The sequence below is a fragment of the Grampus griseus genome (assembly GCF_964374135.1).
Source record: "Grampus griseus genome assembly, chromosome: 15".
Lineage (NCBI taxonomy): Eukaryota > Metazoa > Chordata > Mammalia > Artiodactyla > Delphinidae > Grampus > Grampus griseus.
The window spans coordinates 73,559,737-73,580,646 of record NC_139009.1 but is presented as its reverse complement, the minus strand read 5'-3'; the positions used below and the strand labels follow the sequence as shown (position 1 = coordinate 73,580,646).

The following is a 20,910-nucleotide window of genomic DNA, read 5'->3' as shown; positions in this document are numbered from 1 at the left end:
CTTGTCAAGTATACAAGATGGGAGTACAGTCCTTGTAAGTCATTGTATGTGAGAGGCCCAAGGGGGGCTGGCAGGTCTGGGTGCTGGAGCGTAAGTGTCAGTGTGGAAAAATGCAGTCATGATGCAGTTGGCCCCTTCTTGAAAGGCCCTGTGAGTGATGCTGGGTTCCAGTGTTAGCCGGTGGTCTGGCATTCCCCAGATTGTGACCATGGACTACCCTGAGTTAAAAGGGTCCCAATGTCACATAAGTTTGGGAAGAAACCTTAGGTTAAACAGGATTTTCCTCTGGATCTACAAAACAGGATTTTCCATATTTGTTAATGTGCAAATGCATATCACAAACCCTTTTCTCCTAGAATGCCTATCAACATCTCACAGAGCATCCTATAGACAATGAAGAAATTTAATTTTAAGTGACATGATCAGATTTGCCTATGAAACAATCTTGTAGTCAGCAATGTAGAAAATGGATTAGAAAGAAGAGGGGCAGGCAGAGACTATCACAGAGACTATCAGAAGAGACTATCACAGCAGGCCAGGTAAGAGGTGATGAGGTTCCCATTAAAGGGAGGTGCAATTAAGGTCAACACACAGGACTTGATCTCAAAGAGGTAAGGGAGGATCTAGGATGACTCCTGGATTGCTGGTTTGGGCATGCGGATACTGCCTTTCATTGAAATGGAGATATGGAAGGAGGAGCAAGTTTTGGAAGAAGTTGATAAGTTCAATTTATTTTGGTGAGTTGGAGTTAATTGTGGAGATTTCCAGATGGCTCCAAGTCTAAAGTCTAGAAGAAAAGTACACGATGGAAATATTTATTTAAAGTCACCATTCTAGAAGTGGTAGTTGGAACAACAGGCACGGACACAAGCCCCCAGAGGAACATATAAAATGTGAAGAAGAGGGAGCCTTTCAGGATCGCAACAGTCAAAGGTCAGACAAAAAAAGTGACTCCAAGGTAGAGTACTGAAAAGGAAAAAATGTTGGCACAGGAGTAAAACCATGAGAAATTAAACCAAGGGGGAGTCTGTTTCCAGAGGCGGGAGCAGTAAATAGAGTCATATGCCACGGGAGGTCTGTCAAACACAATAGGAAAGAAAAGAACTGGAAAATGTATGTTGGATCAAGTATTAGGAAACCATAGTTAACCCAAGAAAAAACAATGTCAGATGTCAAGATTTAGGTATATAATTTTCCTTTAGACGAAGCTGTATGTGTGTATGTGTGTTTGAAATGTTAAGACTAATGACCAAAATCAGAGCAAGAAAAAATAGAAAATTCATGAGTGATCCACTCATGGCAGTTTATACTGCCCTTGGCTAATTTGGGATTACATGAAGCAAAATCTTATGTGTGGTGTGAACACATGAACATGCTTGGCCTATGACTTCATGGGTAGGAATTAAAAACACCCCTGTGGGGAGTTGGACCCTACAACAGGAAATACAGAGAATGTTAAGGTTTTCAAGGCTTGTCACTTGGAGCTTAAGGAGAATAACCAGCTGCTTGCTGGAGAGAGCTTTCTTGCATCATCTGCTGCACAGAAACCTTTGCCTTCCACGTGAAGGCCAAGAGCCTTCTGGCCCAGAAGGGACATGAGAGCCCAGTGCCTCTCCGAGTGGGAGGTCCTGAATGAAGGTCCAACCACAGGGAACTCAGCAGTCTGCTTGTCCTTGTAAATAACCTAAAATAGCCTGATGATCTGATAAATTACGGGGTCACAGACTGCTGGAAGAGGAAGCAACCTTAAAACTCATCTGCCTCCTCATCTCACAGACGCATAAACTGAACCCCAGAGAGGTAAGTGGTTTCCCCATAGGAGTAAAGTCAAGACTAGAATCTAGAGATTCTGAGTCAAGACTAGAATCTAGAGATCCTGACTACTAGTGCTTTTGTACCAATACACAGCTAAGGGCAGAAAATATAGACTCTGACTGGTTTATTAATCTATGCCTGTACCCAAATGGGGAAGGCAGAACCCTAAGATGGCTCCTAAGATCCCCTCTCCCTGGTTTACATGCCCTGTGTAATCCCCTCCTCTTGAGTATGGGGGGATCTGTGAATGTAATGGGATGCCACAGCCATGATTATGTTATATTACAGGGAAAGCTGAAGGGACTTTGCAGATATAATTAGGTTGACTTTGAGTTAGTCCAAAAGGTGATTATCCTGGGTAGACCTGTCTGAATCAAGTGAAAGCCCTTAAAAGAGGGATTGGGCCCTTCTCAAAGGAGATTCTCCAGCTGGTCTTGAAGAATCAAACACCCATATTGTAAATTGCTTATAGAGTTCGCCACATGAACTATAGGAACTATAGGTGGTTCCTAGGATCTAAGGGTGGTGCCCACTGGACTTCCCTCAAGAAACCAGGGACTTCAATCCCATAGCTGCTTAGAGATGAATTTTTTTCAACTGCCTGAGGGAACTTGGAAGTGGATCCTTCTCCATTCAAGCCTCTAAGGAGACCTCAGCCCAGACAATCCCCGAAGGGCAGCCTGCATGGAGAGGCCCTGAAGCGGAGAAGAAGCTAAGCAGTGCCCAGATCCCTGACCCGCGAGACTGAAGTAATAAATGGCTGTTGCTTTAAGCTGCCAAATAGGTGGTAATTTGCGGCACAGCAGTCGATACCGAAACAACGCTCAGATGCAACATACTTGAAAAGATTTCAAAAATGGTACTTACAACACAGTGATTTCTTGGAGGGATGCCTCTAGTCAATTTTACATTTTGTATAGCTTCTGTTCTCTCGGTGGTGTACCCTACCAAGCCCCTAGTCTGTCTCAAGTTAAAGAAAATGTGCTAAACTTTCAGATACCTTTTAGGTAGATGCCATGCTGTGTGCAGAACAATGCTTTGTCTTTTCCTTACGATCATTTTGGAGAAGGGACAATAGCAACCCTGCCAACCATGTGACAGTAGAACAGTTGCTTCATTTTCCAGAAAGGTATTTATACACGGATGTTATAGGAGGAAACACATACCAGAAAATCTTCCAAAGGAGGCTCAAAGAGCAGTGACTGGACTGTCAAAATCAGTTCTGTGACAAACATGGGAATGAGAGATTCATCTTCTTCCTGCTTCTCCAACATGGGGGCCCCCTGAAATGAGCACTTCTGCAGTGTTATAAAGATATAAGTACCAAGGTCTAAAATTTAAAAAACCTCTGTATTACAGAAGGCACATAAACTTAAGCTTACACAATTAGCTGATGTTATAATGTTGGCATGTCTTTCAAAGAATACTACCATAGAAATTAAAAAATAAAGGCAAATATGGAAAGACTACATGGCAGTGTAAAACTTCTCTCCTTGTAAAAACACTATCAACAAGGTGGAAAGGCAAACAACAAACTGGAAAAATATATCAGTAATGTATATAGTAATGCAGATAGAAGGTTGGTTATATTTAAATAGAAATATACTTGATATAGTCAATAGAAATATATACTAATAACATCATAATTGATATTAAATAGAAAGATATTTAAATAGAAAAATGGGCAAAGGGCGTAATCTGACATTTTCTAAAGGAAATATCAATCAACATCCTCCTCCTTCTCTTCCTCAAGATATTAATAGTTTATTCAGTAACATTTATTGAGTATTAACTGTGTGCCAGGCAGTGCTAACTATTCATGTAAATCCCACACCAATCATATGTAGCAGGCGTCATTTTTATTCCCATGAGAAAACTACGATCTGGAGAAGGTAAGACATTTCATTAAGGACACACTGGTTTGTAAGTGGCAGATCAGAACTGACACCCAGGTCTTTCTCATCATGAGACCTATACTCTTATCCCCGTACTGTGGTGGCAGTTAAAGGAATATAACATATAAAAGTAGGGACATATTACTTTACATCCATCAGATGGACAAAGACTGAAATGAATGATAATATCTAGTGTGCATATGGCCAAAGGCTCCTTCTCGAACATTGCTAGGAAGACTGTAAAATGACACAAAACGTTCTAGAAAGTTATGCATCAGTTTCAAAAGCCTTAACAAGTGAGCATATTTCTGATCCAACAATTCCACATCTAGGAATTTCTTCTAAGGGGAAGAATCAGAGATGTATGAAAAATGTATAGACAAAGATATTTTTTGCAGCATTATTTGGACTAGTGAGAAAGTGATCAATAATAGAAAATTATTTACAAGATGTATAATATATTTCTATGTGAGAATGTTATATGGAACAAATACATACTGATTAGGGAGATTTTTCATAATACATTGCTAAGTGGAAAAAGTAGGTGATAAAGCAGTAAGTAAAGTATGATTCCTTTCTTTCCCCCTTGGAAATAGTTAACTTGGTATAGCAGAGGATGCTTTTCTTTGTATACTTCTGTGTTTTCCAAATTTTCTGCACTTAGCATATATTACTTTTATAATTAGAAAGATAAATGTTACTTTCAAAATGTGGTAGTATTGAGGAAAAAAAGGAATTGAGAATAGGGAAGGAGAGAAAGTAATGAAAAGGAGTATGCAGCTAAAATTCAACTTTTGGAGAAAAGGAAAACTATGGCAAAGAGTGACAGGCCTTGAAACTGCATATTGGGCCTCCTGGGGGGAAGCAGAGATATGAAGGTAGGAAGCTTGATGAAACCAGATATGCATGTTTTGCTATGTGTTTAGGTATCTGTCATGGATGGAGCTGGGGAAAAGCTTATTGGGCTATCAGATAAGCTATGTTAGAATGCACAGATTTGTGCGTTTAATCTCAAATGTCTCACATTACTCTGTGTTTCTAAGACCAACATCCTCCTAAGAGGTTTTTCACTGAAAGCACAAAGGTTTGCTCCCATGATTTGCTCCTCCTCGCCTCTAAACCATTGTTTATCTTTGATTTATACCACCTTCCCTGCTTCTCTCTGCCAGTTCATGCTCACGATGACCCCTGAACTGTAAGCTTCTTGGGGGCAAGTATTCTATCTATGCTTTTCATCACCATGTACCCAATACCCAGCATAGGGATTGGTACATAGTAGATACTTAAGGAATATTTATTGAGTGAACACATGAGGAACCTTTAGCAAGTGCCTGTGAGAGAGACTGTAATATTCAGCACAATGGATGCTTTCTCTGCTATTAGATACTTGCTGATATGCTGATTTTCATTCTGTCATTTCATGTGTGTATGGTAGATTCTGATTATACTGTGAAATTCTCTAAGCATTTCTCCTATTTTTCCAGTACACAGAAAATAGCATAATTCACAGTGCATAGTAAGGACTCCTCAATAAATGTTGACCAATGAATTTTCTTAATTGTGTCTGAATATACCTTTTTATCAGCGACTTCAGGCTTCTCTTCTGTAATCCATTTCTGAATGACATCTGCTGAAGGTGTCTGTTTTAACTTATCAGTGAGATAATCCAAAAGGTAGCTAGTAGAATTTACTGTTACGACATGCATTGTGTTCTCAATTAGATAGTCATTTAGACGAATAAAGCTTGAAAAGAAAAAAAAGTACTACCCTCAGAATGGGAGAAAATATTTGCAAATGAAGCAACTGACAAAGGATTAATCTCCAAAATATACAAGCAGCTCAATATCAAAAAAACAAATAACCCAATCCAAAAATGGGCAGAAGACCTAAATAGACATTTCTCCAAAGAGGATATACAGATTGCCAACAAACTCATGAAAGAATGCTCAACATCATTAATCATTAGAGAAATGAAAATCAAAACTACAATGAGGTATCACCTCACACCAGTCAGAATGGCCATCATCAAAAAGTCTACAAACAATAAATGCTGGAGAGGGTGTGGAGAAAAGGGAACCCTCTTGCACTGTTGGTGGGAATGTAAATTGATACAGCCACTATGGAGAACAGTATGGAGGTTCCTTAAAAAACTACAAATAGAACTACCATATGACCCAGCAATCCCACTACTGGGCATATACCCGGAGAAAACCACAATTCAAAAAGAGTCATGTACCACAATTTTCATTGCAGCACTATTTACAATAGCCAGGACATGAAAGCAACCTAAATGTCCATTGACAGACAAATGGATAAAGAAGATGTGGCATATATATACAATGGAATATTACTCAGCCATAAAAAGAAACGAAATTGAGTTATTTGTAGTGAGGTGGATGGACCTCGAGTCTGCCATACAAAGTGAAGTAAGTCAGAAAGAGAAAAACAAATACCATATGCTAACACATATATACAGAATCTAACAAAAAAACAAACAAAAGGTTCTGAAGAACCTAGAGGCAGAACAGGAATAAAGACACAGACGTAGAGAATGGACTTGAGGACACGGGGAGGGGGAAGGGTAAGCTGGGACGAAGTGAGAGAGGGGCATGGACATATACACACTACCAAACATAAAATAGATAGCTAGTGGGAAGCAGCCGCATAGCACAGGGCGATCAGCTTGGTGCTTTGTGTCCACCTAGAGCGGTGGGTTAGGGAGGATGGGAGGGAGACGCAAGAGGGAGGAGATATGGGGATATATGTATACGTATAGCTGATTCACTTTGTTATACAGCGGAAACTAGCACACAATTATAAAGCAATTATACTCCAATAAAGATGTTAAAAAAAAAGATTGGGGATGGTGGGGGGGAAGGAGTGAGTATGACTATAAAGGGGTAGCATGCGGGCAATATTTACAGTGATGGAATAGTTTTGTATCTTGATTGTGGTGGTAGTTACACAAATCTACACATGTGATAACATGATACACTGTACACCATACAATGTCAATTTTCTGGTTTTTATATTATATTTATAGTTATGTAAGGTGTAACCACTGAGGGAAACTAAGTGAAGAGTACACAGGACCTCTCTTCACTTCGTTTTTTGCAATTTCTTGCAAATCTATGATTATCTCAAAATTAAAAAAAAAAAATCAAACTGCCAGAGTTCAAATCCAGGCTCTACTCTCCCTGTACGAACCTGGGCTTATTTAACTAATCTGTGCATCGTTTTGTCATCTGTAAAATGAGGATGACAGCATCTACCAAGTTATGGCAAGAAACAAAGAAATTAATACCTAAAAAAGGATGAACTCCTGATACGGAATATGGATGAATCTCGAAAGCATGCTAAGTAAAAGACACAAGAGACTATATATTATATAGATCTGTTCATATGACATTTTGGAAAAGGCAAAAACTATAGGGAAGGAAATCAGATCTTGGTTGCCTAGAGCTGGATATAAAGAGAGGGGACTGAACACATCTCTGAGTAATGCCTTTTGGTATAGTTTTGAGTTTTGAAGTCATCCTGATATTCTACATATTCAGTAAAATAAAAGTAAACCAACAAGGATGGGGGAAAACAACATTAAAGTAAATGCAAACAAACCAAATCAATCCAATTAACTGTATTTCAAATGTGCAACATAACCAAACTGAGCAGGGCAGAGAGTAATCCAAGTACTTTCACTATATGCTCTCTGTCTAGGGGGAAAAACGGCAAACAAATCCTAACTGTTTTTAGTAGGTAAATCCAAATTGAGGAACATCTGAAAAAACAACTGGCCTGTATTCTTCAAAAATCTCACTACCATGAAAGACAAAGAAAAGCGAAAAAGCATAGGTTAAGGAGATTAGAGACATGACAGCTACATGATCTTGAACTGTATCATTTCTTGGAGAGAAAACAAAATGTCTTAAAGGGCATTATTGGAACAAATAATTGACAAAAGTGAAATACTGTAACTGTAGATTAAAGTATTGAAATATAAAAAAAAGAAAAACAATACTGCTTCAATTTTCTATACTTACTACCTATTTTTGAAAGTGACTCTAATGCAAATATTTAAAATTTTAAATATCATAATTTCTCTTTGACTTTCCATTTATATTACAATATCAGAGATTAATTGTCCAGAACAGTTGTTCTTAGACACTCTTCACTTTAAAACACAAATATACTCAAATATATAGCATCAATTTAGCTAGGCATTCTAACCATTCAGTAGGATATTTAATGAGCAATATAGTTATGAAAAAAACACATAGCTCATTAGGGGCCATAAGATTTTTTTTAAAGATGCTTTAAAGAAGAAATCAGTAAGCATATGTCTGTGACTTACATTCTAATGGTAATAAAATCTTTGCTATTGAATAAATGTTGTTTGACAGCAATTGCTAACCCAAAGATGAAAATTTAATGTTTCCCTACTTGAGGGCTTAGAATGTAAACTGAGTCAGCAAGGCATTTGAAATAACTTTTTATGCTGCTTAAGTGGAGCCTGAGGGGCCTCTAGCCTATGATAGTGGCCTCAGGACTGCTTCACTGCCTTCTGTTGCAATACAGACATTACTACCAGATTATCTCACATATAAACTGGGGCACAATTAAGATTTATTAAATGGTTGTAAAATGTGGACCAAGTTAGTGAGCACGGAGTAACAGTCATCAGTGTTTTCTAGTGCCACATACAACTCTTCAGATAATGTTTGGTGATTTTGTTTGCAAGAGTTAGTTGCAGTGATGAGGTTTTAGAATGACGTGGAATCCAAACTCTGGGACAATGGCAAGACCCAGTTGGGTAAGCAGGTGGAAGGTCCTGGTGAGATCCTGGAAGGTGGATTTTCTTCCCTGGTCTCTCCGTGGCAACCTGCCTTAGGAAGAGGGTGGAACTTTGTGTGGCCACGCAGCTGCCTGTAGCTCTTTAGGGACCAGACAGGTGGAGCTGACCCTCCAGATCCACTCCAGGAGGCCCACAAATCTCTGTGTGCCTGACTTCTCCTTACTACAGCCTGCCCAGTGCTCCTGGCTGGGCTAGAGGGAAACAAAGCCTTAGTGATCAAAGAGGAGCTCTTGGCCTTGGACATGCCCTCCACCTTCTCTGGCTGCTTTGCTAGGTGGCAGCTGGAAGGGCAGGCTTCTGGAGCCTGCATTCAGGTTACTGTGTCCTCCAAATCCCTTGTCACTAGTGAATCCTGTGATGATGGCTTTAACTTTAATGAAACTTGAGAAGGATGGATGCTCTAGTTTTTCTTGAAAGAAAGAATAACAATTTACCATGTTAGCCTCATGCAGTGATGCCTTTTGCTGGCCTGCTCTGTGTATGTCATTTTCTTGGAGTCTCCAGAAGTAGGCAACTCAATGAGACTTCCGCTTTCTGGCATTTTACAGTGACCTAAGAACAACAGAAGACACAAAGACAAGAATTCTTGTGTAAAAACTCCATTTCTTTCAATATGGATTAAGAGACAAGTAAAATTCAAAAATGACAAAATGCTTTGGTTCATGAGCTATTTCAGACTCCAGAAAACAGCCCAGTTATCCAAACAAATTCCTCATCAAAGGATTTCAACTTAACAAAAGCCTCTAGACAGCTTACTAACATCTTCTTTAACAGGATCTGATTTCTGTCCCGTGCCACCTCTTTCCAGGAACACATTTACCCTCCTTTTCTGCCTGCATAAAATTATCCTTTAGAGTCCCTACCAGCTGGGGCCAGTTCTGAGATCCATCCAGTCCCTTAATTTTAACAAACCTATTGTCTGTACTAGTAGGTTGGACGTACGTTTAAGCAGAGAGGCCCTGAGTCCACTATAAAATGCTTGTGAAATAAAGGTCCTGTAACCAGTTTAGAAATACTATACACAAGCAAGGGTAATGCAAGGAAGTTGTGGTACTTACTGTTTTATCCCCTTCTACAATATACATTGAATTTATAATCTATCAAGCAAAGATTGGAAGAATTGAAAAATAGGGTCCTTATTTAAAATAGAAAAGTGGAATGAAAACGAGTTAACATTTCGGAAAGCCACCACTTCTGATCTGTTGGAGTTCTTTCCCTTTCATACCCTCAATAAGTTCATATGCACAGTCATCAGGCATAAATCCTGCAGCACACAGAGCAACTCGACAAGCCTTTCTGACCACTTCTTTGGCCTCGTTTCGAAATTCTTCTAGGCGCCCTGTCACCTAGACGTTGATAAATATGTATCATTAGTGGTACCAAAGTATCAGTAATAGGGAAAAAAAAATTCTTGAAACTTGTAGACAAAGTTCCTCACCTCCTCTAGCCATACGGCTTGTGCAACTTTAAATTCTTGCAGGGTGTAAGTGTGATATTTTTCAATATAACAAAGTCCCATAAAACTCAATTGATAACACAATTCATTTATTTTAAGGAGAGCTGGTCGCAAATACTAAATGAAAATAGAAATTTATCATTATTTAGTAAAAAAAAAAAAACCTTTGCCTTTTAGAAGTATAAAAATATTGGGAAAGCAAGAATGGTAATTAAGGAAAATAAATAGCTCTATATGTTAATTTCAGCTACAGCTACAAAGTGCGTACATTGAAAAGGAACACTTCTGAAATTTTGTTCTGAAAGTATTCTTTGAATTATCAGATTTAATTTGTCTGAAGTCCTTTCTTTTCATTTTGAATACATGTCTTTTAACCATGAAATTGAGGGCAAGTAACAGAGGATGGGGAAATATCTTAAATTTCACTAGGTTTGGCTAACAGCTATTAAAAGATTCTTAGTGTTGCCTTAGGACTTTACAATGTCCAGTCACCATGATAATGATAATGGATAATGGATGGGCCTATCTATTGATCTAAGAGGTTATGATATAGAACAAAGACAAATTTTAACTTTAAAATTTCAGTGGGTAACAGTCACTATTAAGAGTCTACCTTGCAATGTGGGCTGGCAGAATGAGTGGAAGTATTTGTGGAATAATGTCACATAATATAATTTAATCTTCCTCTATGCCATCATCATAAATCAGGGTTTTAGGGTGGTGGCTTTGAAGGCACATGTTCCAAGATTGTTTCTAGGTCATTCACCCTCACTTCTAATCTAATCAAAGGAGGAACAATAACATTATATTTTTTTAAAGTTAACTTAAATTTATTTATATGTGACACTGGTTTAAGTGTTATATATAGCACACTCTTGGACTCTTTTCTAGGAGTTTCCAAAATAGGACAACCAATAGTCATTCAGATCAACATGAAATAGTGCTTTAATTATTTTTTTTAAGTACAAGTAAGGGGAAGTTAAAATTAGTAGAGTCCTCAATGAAGAGATTTATGTGACAAAACATCTAGGAAGTCATATAGCCCTTAAGATTCATCTCATGGAGAAATTTTCATGATAAAAATGAAGCAAAAATATAATATTGTAAATCAACTATACTTAATTTAAAAAAAAAGAAGCAGAAGTTTAGAGGCTATGCCTCCCAATTGAGATAAGATACTAAATAAATTAACATGAGTACATGAGTAGGAATGAGTCTGTAATTGAAATGTGGCAGTGAAAGCAAGAAAGTCCAGTGTACTCTGGAGAAAAAGTCCTTGAGCCAAAAAATATAAGTTCTATTAGTAAAGGGATACATAGCTAGGATCCAGGTGGACAGCAAAACTGGTATTGATGGTCTGCCAAAAAGTTAGAGTTTGACAGTGGGAATTTGGAGGAAGAAAAAATATATATAATCTAAGAAATTACTTTGGCCTAACCTAAATATCTGGCTGTCAGCATAAAGGACAAACGTGAAAGCTGTTGTGAATGTAAGAGAGACTGAAGGTGTTTTGTTTATTTCTCCCATCATTATTTCTGCTGTTTGCAAATTTCCGATGGAATCTGGGTTAGATGGTTCATTCTTAGGCTGGTATATCAAGAGTGCCCATTGAAAGTGATAAGCATTAGCATTATTTCAATATTTTATAATAAGTACAAAGGGAATATAATCTTTAAAAATTCACTATGTTGTACACCTGAGATATATATTATACATCAACTATACCTCAATAAAAATTAAATTAATTAATTAATTGAAACACAAGCACATACAAAACAATCAAGCTACTAGAGTCAATAATAAATTCTGCAAGGTTTCAGGAAACAGGCTCAATATACAAAAGTCAATTATATTGCTATATAGAATATGTATACATATATATATATACACTATTTATATACATTTATACATATATCATTTAGATCCCTGACTTCAGACTATACTACAAAGCTACAGTAATCAAGACAGTATGGTACTGGCACAAAAACAGAAATATAGATAAATGGAACAGGATAGAAAGCCCAGAGATAAGCCCACACACATCATATGGTCACCTTATCTTTGATAAAGGAGGCAAGAATATACAGTGGAGAAAAGACAGCCTCTTCAATAACTGGTGCTGGGAAAAGTGGACAGCTACATGTAAAAGTATGAAATTAGAACACTCCCTAACACCATACACAAAAATAAACTCAAAATGGATTAAAGACCTAAATGTAAGGCCAGAAACTATCAAACTCTTAGAGGAAAATATAGGCAGAACGCTCTATGACATAAATCACAGCAAGATCCTTTTTGACCCACCTCCTAGAGAAATGGAAATAAAACAAAAATAAACAAATGGGACCTAAGGAAACTTAAAAGCTTTTGCACAGCAAAGGAAACCATAAACAAGACAACAGGCAACCCTCAGAATGGGCAAAAATATTTGCAAATGAAGCAACTGACAAAGGGTTAATCTCCAAAATTTACAAGCAGCTCATGCAGCTCAATAACAAAAAAACAAACAACCCAATCCAAAAATGGGCAGAAGACCTAAATAGACATTTCTCCAAAGAAGATATACAGATTGCCAACAAACGCATGAAAGAATGCTCAACATCATTAATCATTAGAGAAATGCAAATCAAAACTACAATGAGATATCATCTCACACTGTTCAGAATGGCCATCATCAAAAAATCTAGAAACAATAAATGCTGCAGAGGGTGTGGAGAAAAGGGAATCCTCTTGCACTGTTGGTGGGAATGTAAATTGATACAGCCACTATGGAGAAAAGTATGGAGATTCCTTAAAAAACTACAAATAGAACTACCATATGACCCAGCAATCCCACTACTGGGCATATACCCTGAGAAAACCATAATTCAAAAAGAGTCATGTACCAAAATGTTCATTGCAGCTCTATTTACAATAGCCAGGACATGGAAGCAACCTAAGTGTCCATCAACAGATGAATGGATAAAGAAGATGTGGCACATATATACAATGGAATATTACTCAGCCATAAAAAGAAACAAAATTGAGTTATTTGTAGTGAGGTGGATGGACCTAGAGTCTGTCACACAGAGTGAAGTAAGTCAGAAAGAGAAAAACAAATACCGTATGCTAACCCATATATATGGAGTCTAAGAAAAAAAAAAAAAGGTCATGAAGTACCTAGGGGTAAGACGGGAATAAAGACACAGACCTACTAGAGCATGGACTTGAGGAAATGGGGAGGGGGAAGGGTAAGCTGTGACAAAGTGCGAGAGTGGCATGGACATATATACACTACCAAACGTAAAATAGATAGCTAGTGGGAAGCAGCCACATAGCACAGGGATATCAGCTAGGTGGTTTGTGACCACCTAGAGGGGTGGGATAGGGAGGGTGGGAGGGAGGGAGATGCAAGAGGGAAGAGATATGGTAACATATGTATATGTATAACTGATTTACTTTGTTATAAAGGAGAAACTAACACACCATTGTAAAGCAATTATATCCAATAAAGATGTTAAAGAAAAAAAGTCAATTGTATTGCTATATAGAATATGTGTATATATATATATATATACACACACACTCTTTATATACATTTATACATATATCCTTTAGATATATTCTTTATATGTATTGTAGAATATATATGTGCATTGAATACACATATATGTATAGAATACACATATATACTCTCTAATAAATATATATTCTACATATATAAAGTGAAAAATCCAAAATGAAATTTAAGAAAACAATTCCATTTATAATAGTATCAAAAAGAATAAAATATTTGGGGATAAATTTGACAAAAGAAATGTAAAATATATACTCTGAAAACTACAAAACATTTTTGAAAGAAATTGAAGAACACCTAAATAAATGGAAAAGGATTATATGTTCATAGACTAGAAAAGTTAATGCTGTTAAAATGGCAATATTTCCTAAATTGATCTACAGATTTAAAGCATTCCCTATCAAAATCCCAACTGGCTTCCTTGCAGAAATTGACAAACTGATCTTAAAATTCATGTGGAAATTCAAGAGGCCCAGGGAAGTCACACTTCCTAATTTCAAAATTTACTACTAAACTACAGTACTCAAGATAGTGTGGTACTGGCATAAGGATAGATATAGATCAACAGAAAAAAATTGAAAGTGCAGAAATCCTCATATTTACAGGCAGTTGCTGACAAGGGTGTCAGGACAATTCAAGGCGGAAAGAATAGTCTTTGCAACAAATGGTGCTGGGACAACTGGACAGCCACAAGCAAAAGGATGAAGGTGAACCCATACCTCACGCCATCAGCAAAAATTAACTTGAGGTGGATTGAAGAACTAAATGTAAGAGTTAAAACTATAGAACTATTAGAAGAAAATATAAGACTAAATTTTTGTGACCTGAGATGAAGCAATAGATTTTTATACCAAAAACACAAGCAGCAAAAGAAAAAAATGGACAAAACAGACATCATCAAAATTAAGAACTTTTATGCTTCAAAGGACACGATCATGAAAGTGCAAAGGCCCATAAAATGGGAGAAAAGTTTTGCAAATCATATATCTGATAAGGGATTTGTATCCAGAATATATAAAGAATTCTTACAACTCAATAGTAAAATACAGGTAACTTAATTAAAAATGGGCAAAGTATCTGAATAGACAGTTCTCCAGATAAGATATACAAATGGCCAAAAGGCACATGAAAAGATGCTCACCATCATTAGTCATCAGGGTAATAGAAATCAAAACAACAATGAAATGCCACTTCACAACCAGTAAGAAAAGCTATAATGAAAAATGCAGATGTAATGGTGAGAATATGGAGAAACTGAAGCCTTCATATGCTATTGGTGGTAATGTAAAATTGTGCAGTGGCTTTGGAAAACTGTTTTGCAGTTCCTCAAAATGTTAAACACAGAGTTACTAATGACCTAGCAATTCCACTCCCAAAGAAATAAAAACATATGTCTAGACTAAAACTTGTACACAAATATTCATAGCAGCTTTATTCATAATAAAGCCAAAAAGTGGAATAACGCCAATATCCATCAATAGGTGGATGGATAAATAAAACATATATATGTATACAAGTGAATATTATTGACCAATAAAAAGAAATGTCATGCTACAACATAGATGGACCTTCAAAATATTATGCTAAGTAAAAAAGCCAGTCACAAAGGACCACATACTGTATGGTTCTATTTATATGAAATGAATTTATATGAAATAGATTAGGCACATCAAGAGAGAAAAGTCATAGACTAGTGGTTGTCCAGAGCTGGGGCAGGGGGTGGTCTGGGGGCATTGGGGAGAAATGGAGAGTGATGCTGATCACTCTTTTTGGAATGGTGGGAATGTTCTAAAATAGACTGTGGTGATGGTTGATCAATTCTATGAATATATTAAAACCATTCAATTGTATACTTTAAAAGAATGAATTGTATGAATCATACTTCAATAAAGTTGTTATTAGGAAATGTGGGCACAGATGCCAATAAGGTTGCTTACTAAAAATAATCATAAATAGAAAAATTTCAAGGACAGCTCCACATTTATCCCTTCAACATAGTCTAAAAGAATCAACCCCCTTAATTAACTCACTGTAAATAAAAGACTAGTGGTAAGTGTGTGGATAATGATAGCATCTAATAGATATTTAAACCAACACAATGGCTCAATTAGTTACGTCAACCTAAGATTAAAATGATGAGAACTTTCTAGTCTGCTTGGGCTACATTAAAGAGAAAATATTGTCAAGGTCAAAGCACTATTGGTATGAATAGTGAGCAGAGAGAATGACAATTCTCAGCACATTAAAAAAAGAGGAAAAGCCTTACGAATTGATACAGGTTAAATGCAAGAGGAACTGTTTTACTTACCTAGGAATAAAGTTATGAAATGTATAGTGTCCAAGACAAGGTAAAAGATGAAAGGTGGTAAAAAGGTAGTAAAATAGGTTCAAATTCTTGATAGATCCTTAGTGAAATTAGAGGTCTAGGGGTTGAGTTCAATGTCAAGAAGGATTAGAATCTTTTCCACAACCCAGAACGCTTGATGGGATGGAGGACCTGAGATGGTACATCTTACATATCTGTTTTGCACTAACACCTATATGAGCCATATTCCTTGAATGTTCCTTTATTGTGTGACTGATGTCTTGATAATGATCTTTCAGATTACCATATGCAAAGTGAACAAAATGACCAGTAAAAAGCAAACTTGAAGCTTCTGATGTGAGAGGGAGGTGACCCAGTCTCACAAAATAGACAGCTGAGGACACTGAGCATGACAGTAATGGTGGTTACAGCTCATTCCCAGGGGCCAAATAGAAAACTTCTGCCGCAAGTCGAAGTTCAAGGAGTGAGTACAGATTTTAAATGTGGCCACTTACCCTTTAATAATTCTTTTTCCATGATAATCCCCTCCTCCAAAGTAAATATTTAAAATTTCCCTACTGTCTGAATCCATGATAGAAGAAAATGTATGAGACATTGGGAGTTATTGGGCCATGAAAACAAGCCCCCAAATTATTTTGGACCATAAAGTCCAGAGTGTCTCAAAAATGAGAATTAGTAATAGGGCTTGCTGGCCTGCTCTGTTCAAAAGGATACACAACTTTCCTGATCAACAAGAAAGGGGGTCATGAATCCAAACCTCTGAAGCTGCTTCTAAATAAAGGGGACCTATGCAACTCTCTTGTCATACTTTAGTGTTTTGCAACCCTAGTTAAAATGTAGAAGAATAAAGATGCAGACGTAGAGAATGGACTTGAGGACACGGTGGAGGGGGGGGAAGGGTAAGCTGGGACAAAGTGAGAGAGTAGCACTGACATATATACACTACCAAATGTAAAATAGATAGCTAGTGGGAAGCAGCTGCATAGCACAGGGAGATCAGCTTGGTACTATGTGACCATCTAGAAGGGTGGGATAGGGAGGGTGGGAGGGAGATGCAAGAGGGAGGGGATATGGGGATATATGTATACATATAGCTGATTCACTTTGTTATACAGCAGAAACTAACACAACACTGTAAAGCAATTATACTCCAATAAAGATGTAAAAAAAAAAAAAAAAAAAAGATGTAGAAATACACTAGATTACCAGACTTTTAAGTGACAAACAGAATGAAAATTGTCAATTCTCTTGAAAGATGAAATCTTCTATTTCAGGGACAGTCTATACGAATACTTTGTTTTTCTGTGAGTAATTCTTTTAAAATATGATTAATAAATACATACTTGGTTAACAATGAACAGATCTTTTTGTAGAGATTCTCGACATCCACTGATTTTTTTAGAGCGGACATTCTTCTTCCACACGTTAAAAGCCTTCCATTTCCGGAAAAGTGAAAATACGGGAATCTTAGTGAGTTCTCTGTGATATAGATATTCTTGTTCCCATCGATCAATTTCGATAAATTCAATGTCATCATTATAAACATGTGTTACTGCATTTTTGCTAATAGTATAGTAGTCATTTTTACTGATGTTCTCATAACTCACAACCCTTTGAACAAATAAAAATTGGGGCAAGTGAATATAGTATTCAACACAAAATTAAGCAATTGCATTACTGTTCTGTTTTAAAAAGATATAACATTTCTGGAAAACAAGTATTATTTAAAAATTAAAAATATTCTAACAGACTACTTTTAGATTGAATAAATTACTCGAGAAAAGGGAGCTGCTTTTTAACAACAGTTGGACTTATTATAGCTCTTAAGGATTTCACAACTGTGGCAATATGCTTGATAGTTTCAGTAATGTGATTTTTACAAAAACAAATCAATTATGGATTTTTATGAACGCTACATGGAAATAAGTTTTTATTTATCTTTGATTCTTCAGAAACTATTCAATAATAATAGTGTAAAAGAGTTTTACACTACCCAATATTGGCAGAATTATGAGAAAGATCAAAACAAGAAAAAATGAACTAGATAAGATTAGAGTCAAAACCCAGATTAAGCTTAAAAATGTCCAGTTTATCACATATCAAAATAATCGTTAACAAGAAATTGTTTATTTCATCAAGGGTATTCTTCAACCTCATCCATAATAAGAAATTGATCAAGTAAAGAAGAAAAGCAAGAACGGGATAAAAACAGGAGCAAGAATAGGAATGGGAAACAAAGGAATGAGAATAGAAAGGGCTGATTCTCTAAAACTTCTTAAAATAAGAACTTAGACGGGAACACTCCAGTGAAAATCAACTGTTTCCCACGTCTATTTTCTCTTACAGTCCTTAACTCTGCATTCTGAACCTGGAGTTCATGGCCCTTGAGCACAGCCTTCAGGTCATCTGTGAAATCCCTGAAATTGCTGTATGTAAACAAATTTACATACGTATGCATGATAAATTTTTTTTAAGGGGTTGGAACAAAATCTCATATGCTTTGGGTCTGTTAATCAAAAAATGACGAACCATTGGCAAAAATCATTTTTAGGTTTTAACTCTATTTTTGTCTTAATAACACTGAGTAAGAAAAATATTTTTAAAATTAGGGCATACAGGACCAGAATGAAAGCAAACTCAAAGCAAGAGCTGTTCAAGTGAGCACACAAGGGAACTGGGGGAGCCGATGGTGCTGTGGAGTGGGGAGTCTCAAAGGCCGCTCTCCCAATTCAGTGCCATAACAGAAGAACTTCAACTTGCTTAGCTCCTAACGGATGCCACTGCCGGACTCTTTGTCTGTGTTCTGGTTGACTCATGCCAGAAACATCTGGGAAAATGCCAGGTATTACCTGTTGCTGGTGAGGTGTATGGAAAATGTTTAAAATGTTTTTCCTTTTTTCTTTGTCAACAGCTTAAGATATAATTAGGACATTCTTCAGGTGATTCTCTACAAAGTGGGAGATTTCAACTTGTCTTTGAAACTGTAATTAACTTCACATGTTTCATTAACATCAATCATCAAACCAACCTAAAAGCAAGAACAAACACCTCACTGTGGCCCTGGTGTGTGTCTAGAAAACTCACCCTGTGTGAATCTATCTGCTACTAAAGGCCCTTCTAGAAGGTAGCAGATGTGGTCCATGATACTGAATTTTAACTTATTGGTGCTCAGTACCACTAAGAAATCCTTTTTATTTACATTTTCCTACCTATTCAAGATTCTCATTCTCAAACCACTAAGCCTTTTCCTCTACTACACATCTCTACTCTGCACAGGACAGACGAACACATGAGAGTCTTTTTTTTTTTTTTTTTTTTTTTTTTTTTGCGGTACGCGGGTCTCTCACTGTTGTGGCCTCTCCCGTTGCGGAGCACAGGCTCCGGACGCGCAGGCTCAGCGGCCATGGCTCACGGGCCCAGCCGCTCCGCGGCATGTGGGATCCTCCCGGACTGGGGCACGAACCCGTGTCCCCTGCATTGGCAGGCGGACTCTCAACCACTGCGACACCAGGGAAGCCCACATGAGAGTCTTTTTGAAAGATTGGATCATCAGCATCAAAATCACTTGGGGTGCTTAAGAATCCAGATTTCTGGGTCCAACACAGAATCAGAATCTCTATGTATGAGACTCAAAGATTCTAGCTTAACAAGTTCCCTGCGTGATTCTGATACACAATAATGTTTGTAACCACTGAACTTTTTTTGAAAGCAAATAAACAACAACGAAAACATGGTGGGGACAAGGTGAGTTCTCTCTTGTACCTTCAACTTGAAAATCTCACACCTTCACTGTGTTTTATCCCCTTGAGTGTATCTCTCAGGATTTCACCCAGACAGAGGTGGAGAGGTTTCATAGCACTTTTTTCTACCTCTCCTGGCATTTGGCTACTTTTCCTCTGCATCTAAAAATATGCAGAACTTCTCTTTAACTTGTAGAAAGCTTCCCTTTAGTTTAAAGAAAGTTTTTTCTCAACCCTGCTGCCATTTAACTTAGAATCCCCTGTCTTCTTCCTTCTCTTAAACTTCCTTTATGATGGCCATATCCTCCCCATCCATTCCTTCTTAAAGTTTCTGAAAACTAGGCTTGTTCCTCACTACTCTAATGAAATGCTTCTCTTGAAGATCAGCAGGGGTTTCCTTCTAGCCCAATCCAGTTGGTAGGCAGAAGGGGCAGTGGGGTCACGGAAATCTTTGCAAAAATTAAGAAGGCCTATGCCCAGTTCTCTGGAATCCTATTTTCCTTAGACTTTGCAGTTTGTTCCCAAGGGGTTGAACCCTAAATATACTCCTTGGATTCCTGTGCTTCATTCCTCACACTACAAACCTCAGTGCTCAGCTGTTCCAGGAGTTGATCCACTACTCCTAAGTGATGGCTGCCTTTTCAGCACCTCTTGGCATTCAGAATTCAGCCTCAAACTTCAGCTGCCTCCTTTGTTATTATTTTTTTCTTTTTTTTTTTTGGCACTGTGCAGCTTGAGGGATAGTTCCCCAACCCGGGATCAAACCTGGGCCCTTGGCAATGAAACCACGGAGTCCTAACCACTGGACCGCCAGGGAATTCCCTCAGCTGTCTCCTTTGGATGTTTGTACCGTAAAGGCCTTTCTTTGAGGAAATAACCAGAAAAATTAGTCTTCCTTTAAGATGTAAAAAGAGAACTTAACTTTCTCAATTGCTGTGCTCTAAAATTCCTACTTTGCTGATAAAGAAGATGACTTTATGACCCAATTAACTAAACAGAGATCCTTGGCAAGTTAATCAGACTGAGAAGAATGTCTTGAATAAAATTCCACTTAACTATGCTTTACTGGAAAAAAAATATCTGTAGCGTTTTCTTGCTGCTCAGTGTAGAATCATGGAATCCCTTGTCAAATTGTTTTGCCGTAGAAACTGTCTCTGTCCATCTGAAATGAAACTTAGACTCAAGGCTTCTATTAATGTCTAAAAGGATGTGTCACGTGGAGAGAATTGCATGGCTGATTGTGGTAGGTCATCAATTGTCCTGTTCTTGT

General features: G+C 37.4%; 1 protein-coding gene across 1 annotated transcript in view; it reads right to left on the bottom strand.

Moving 5' to 3' along the window:
- Window positions 1-20,910, bottom strand: part of DNAH6 (dynein axonemal heavy chain 6) — a gene marked incomplete at both ends in the record, with an annotated part of 289,518 nt that overhangs the window by 226,068 nt on the left and 42,540 nt on the right. Inside the window, 6 exons of the mRNA XM_082672762.1 lie at window positions 2,982-3,098; window positions 5,285-5,453; window positions 8,997-9,114; window positions 9,788-9,908; window positions 10,001-10,135; window positions 17,244-17,511. Of these exons, the coding sequence (XP_082528888.1) occupies window positions 2,982-3,098; window positions 5,285-5,453; window positions 8,997-9,114; window positions 9,788-9,908; window positions 10,001-10,135; window positions 17,244-17,511 (928 nt within the window). The remainder of the gene's footprint in view (window positions 1-2,981; window positions 3,099-5,284; window positions 5,454-8,996; window positions 9,115-9,787; window positions 9,909-10,000; window positions 10,136-17,243; window positions 17,512-20,910) is intronic.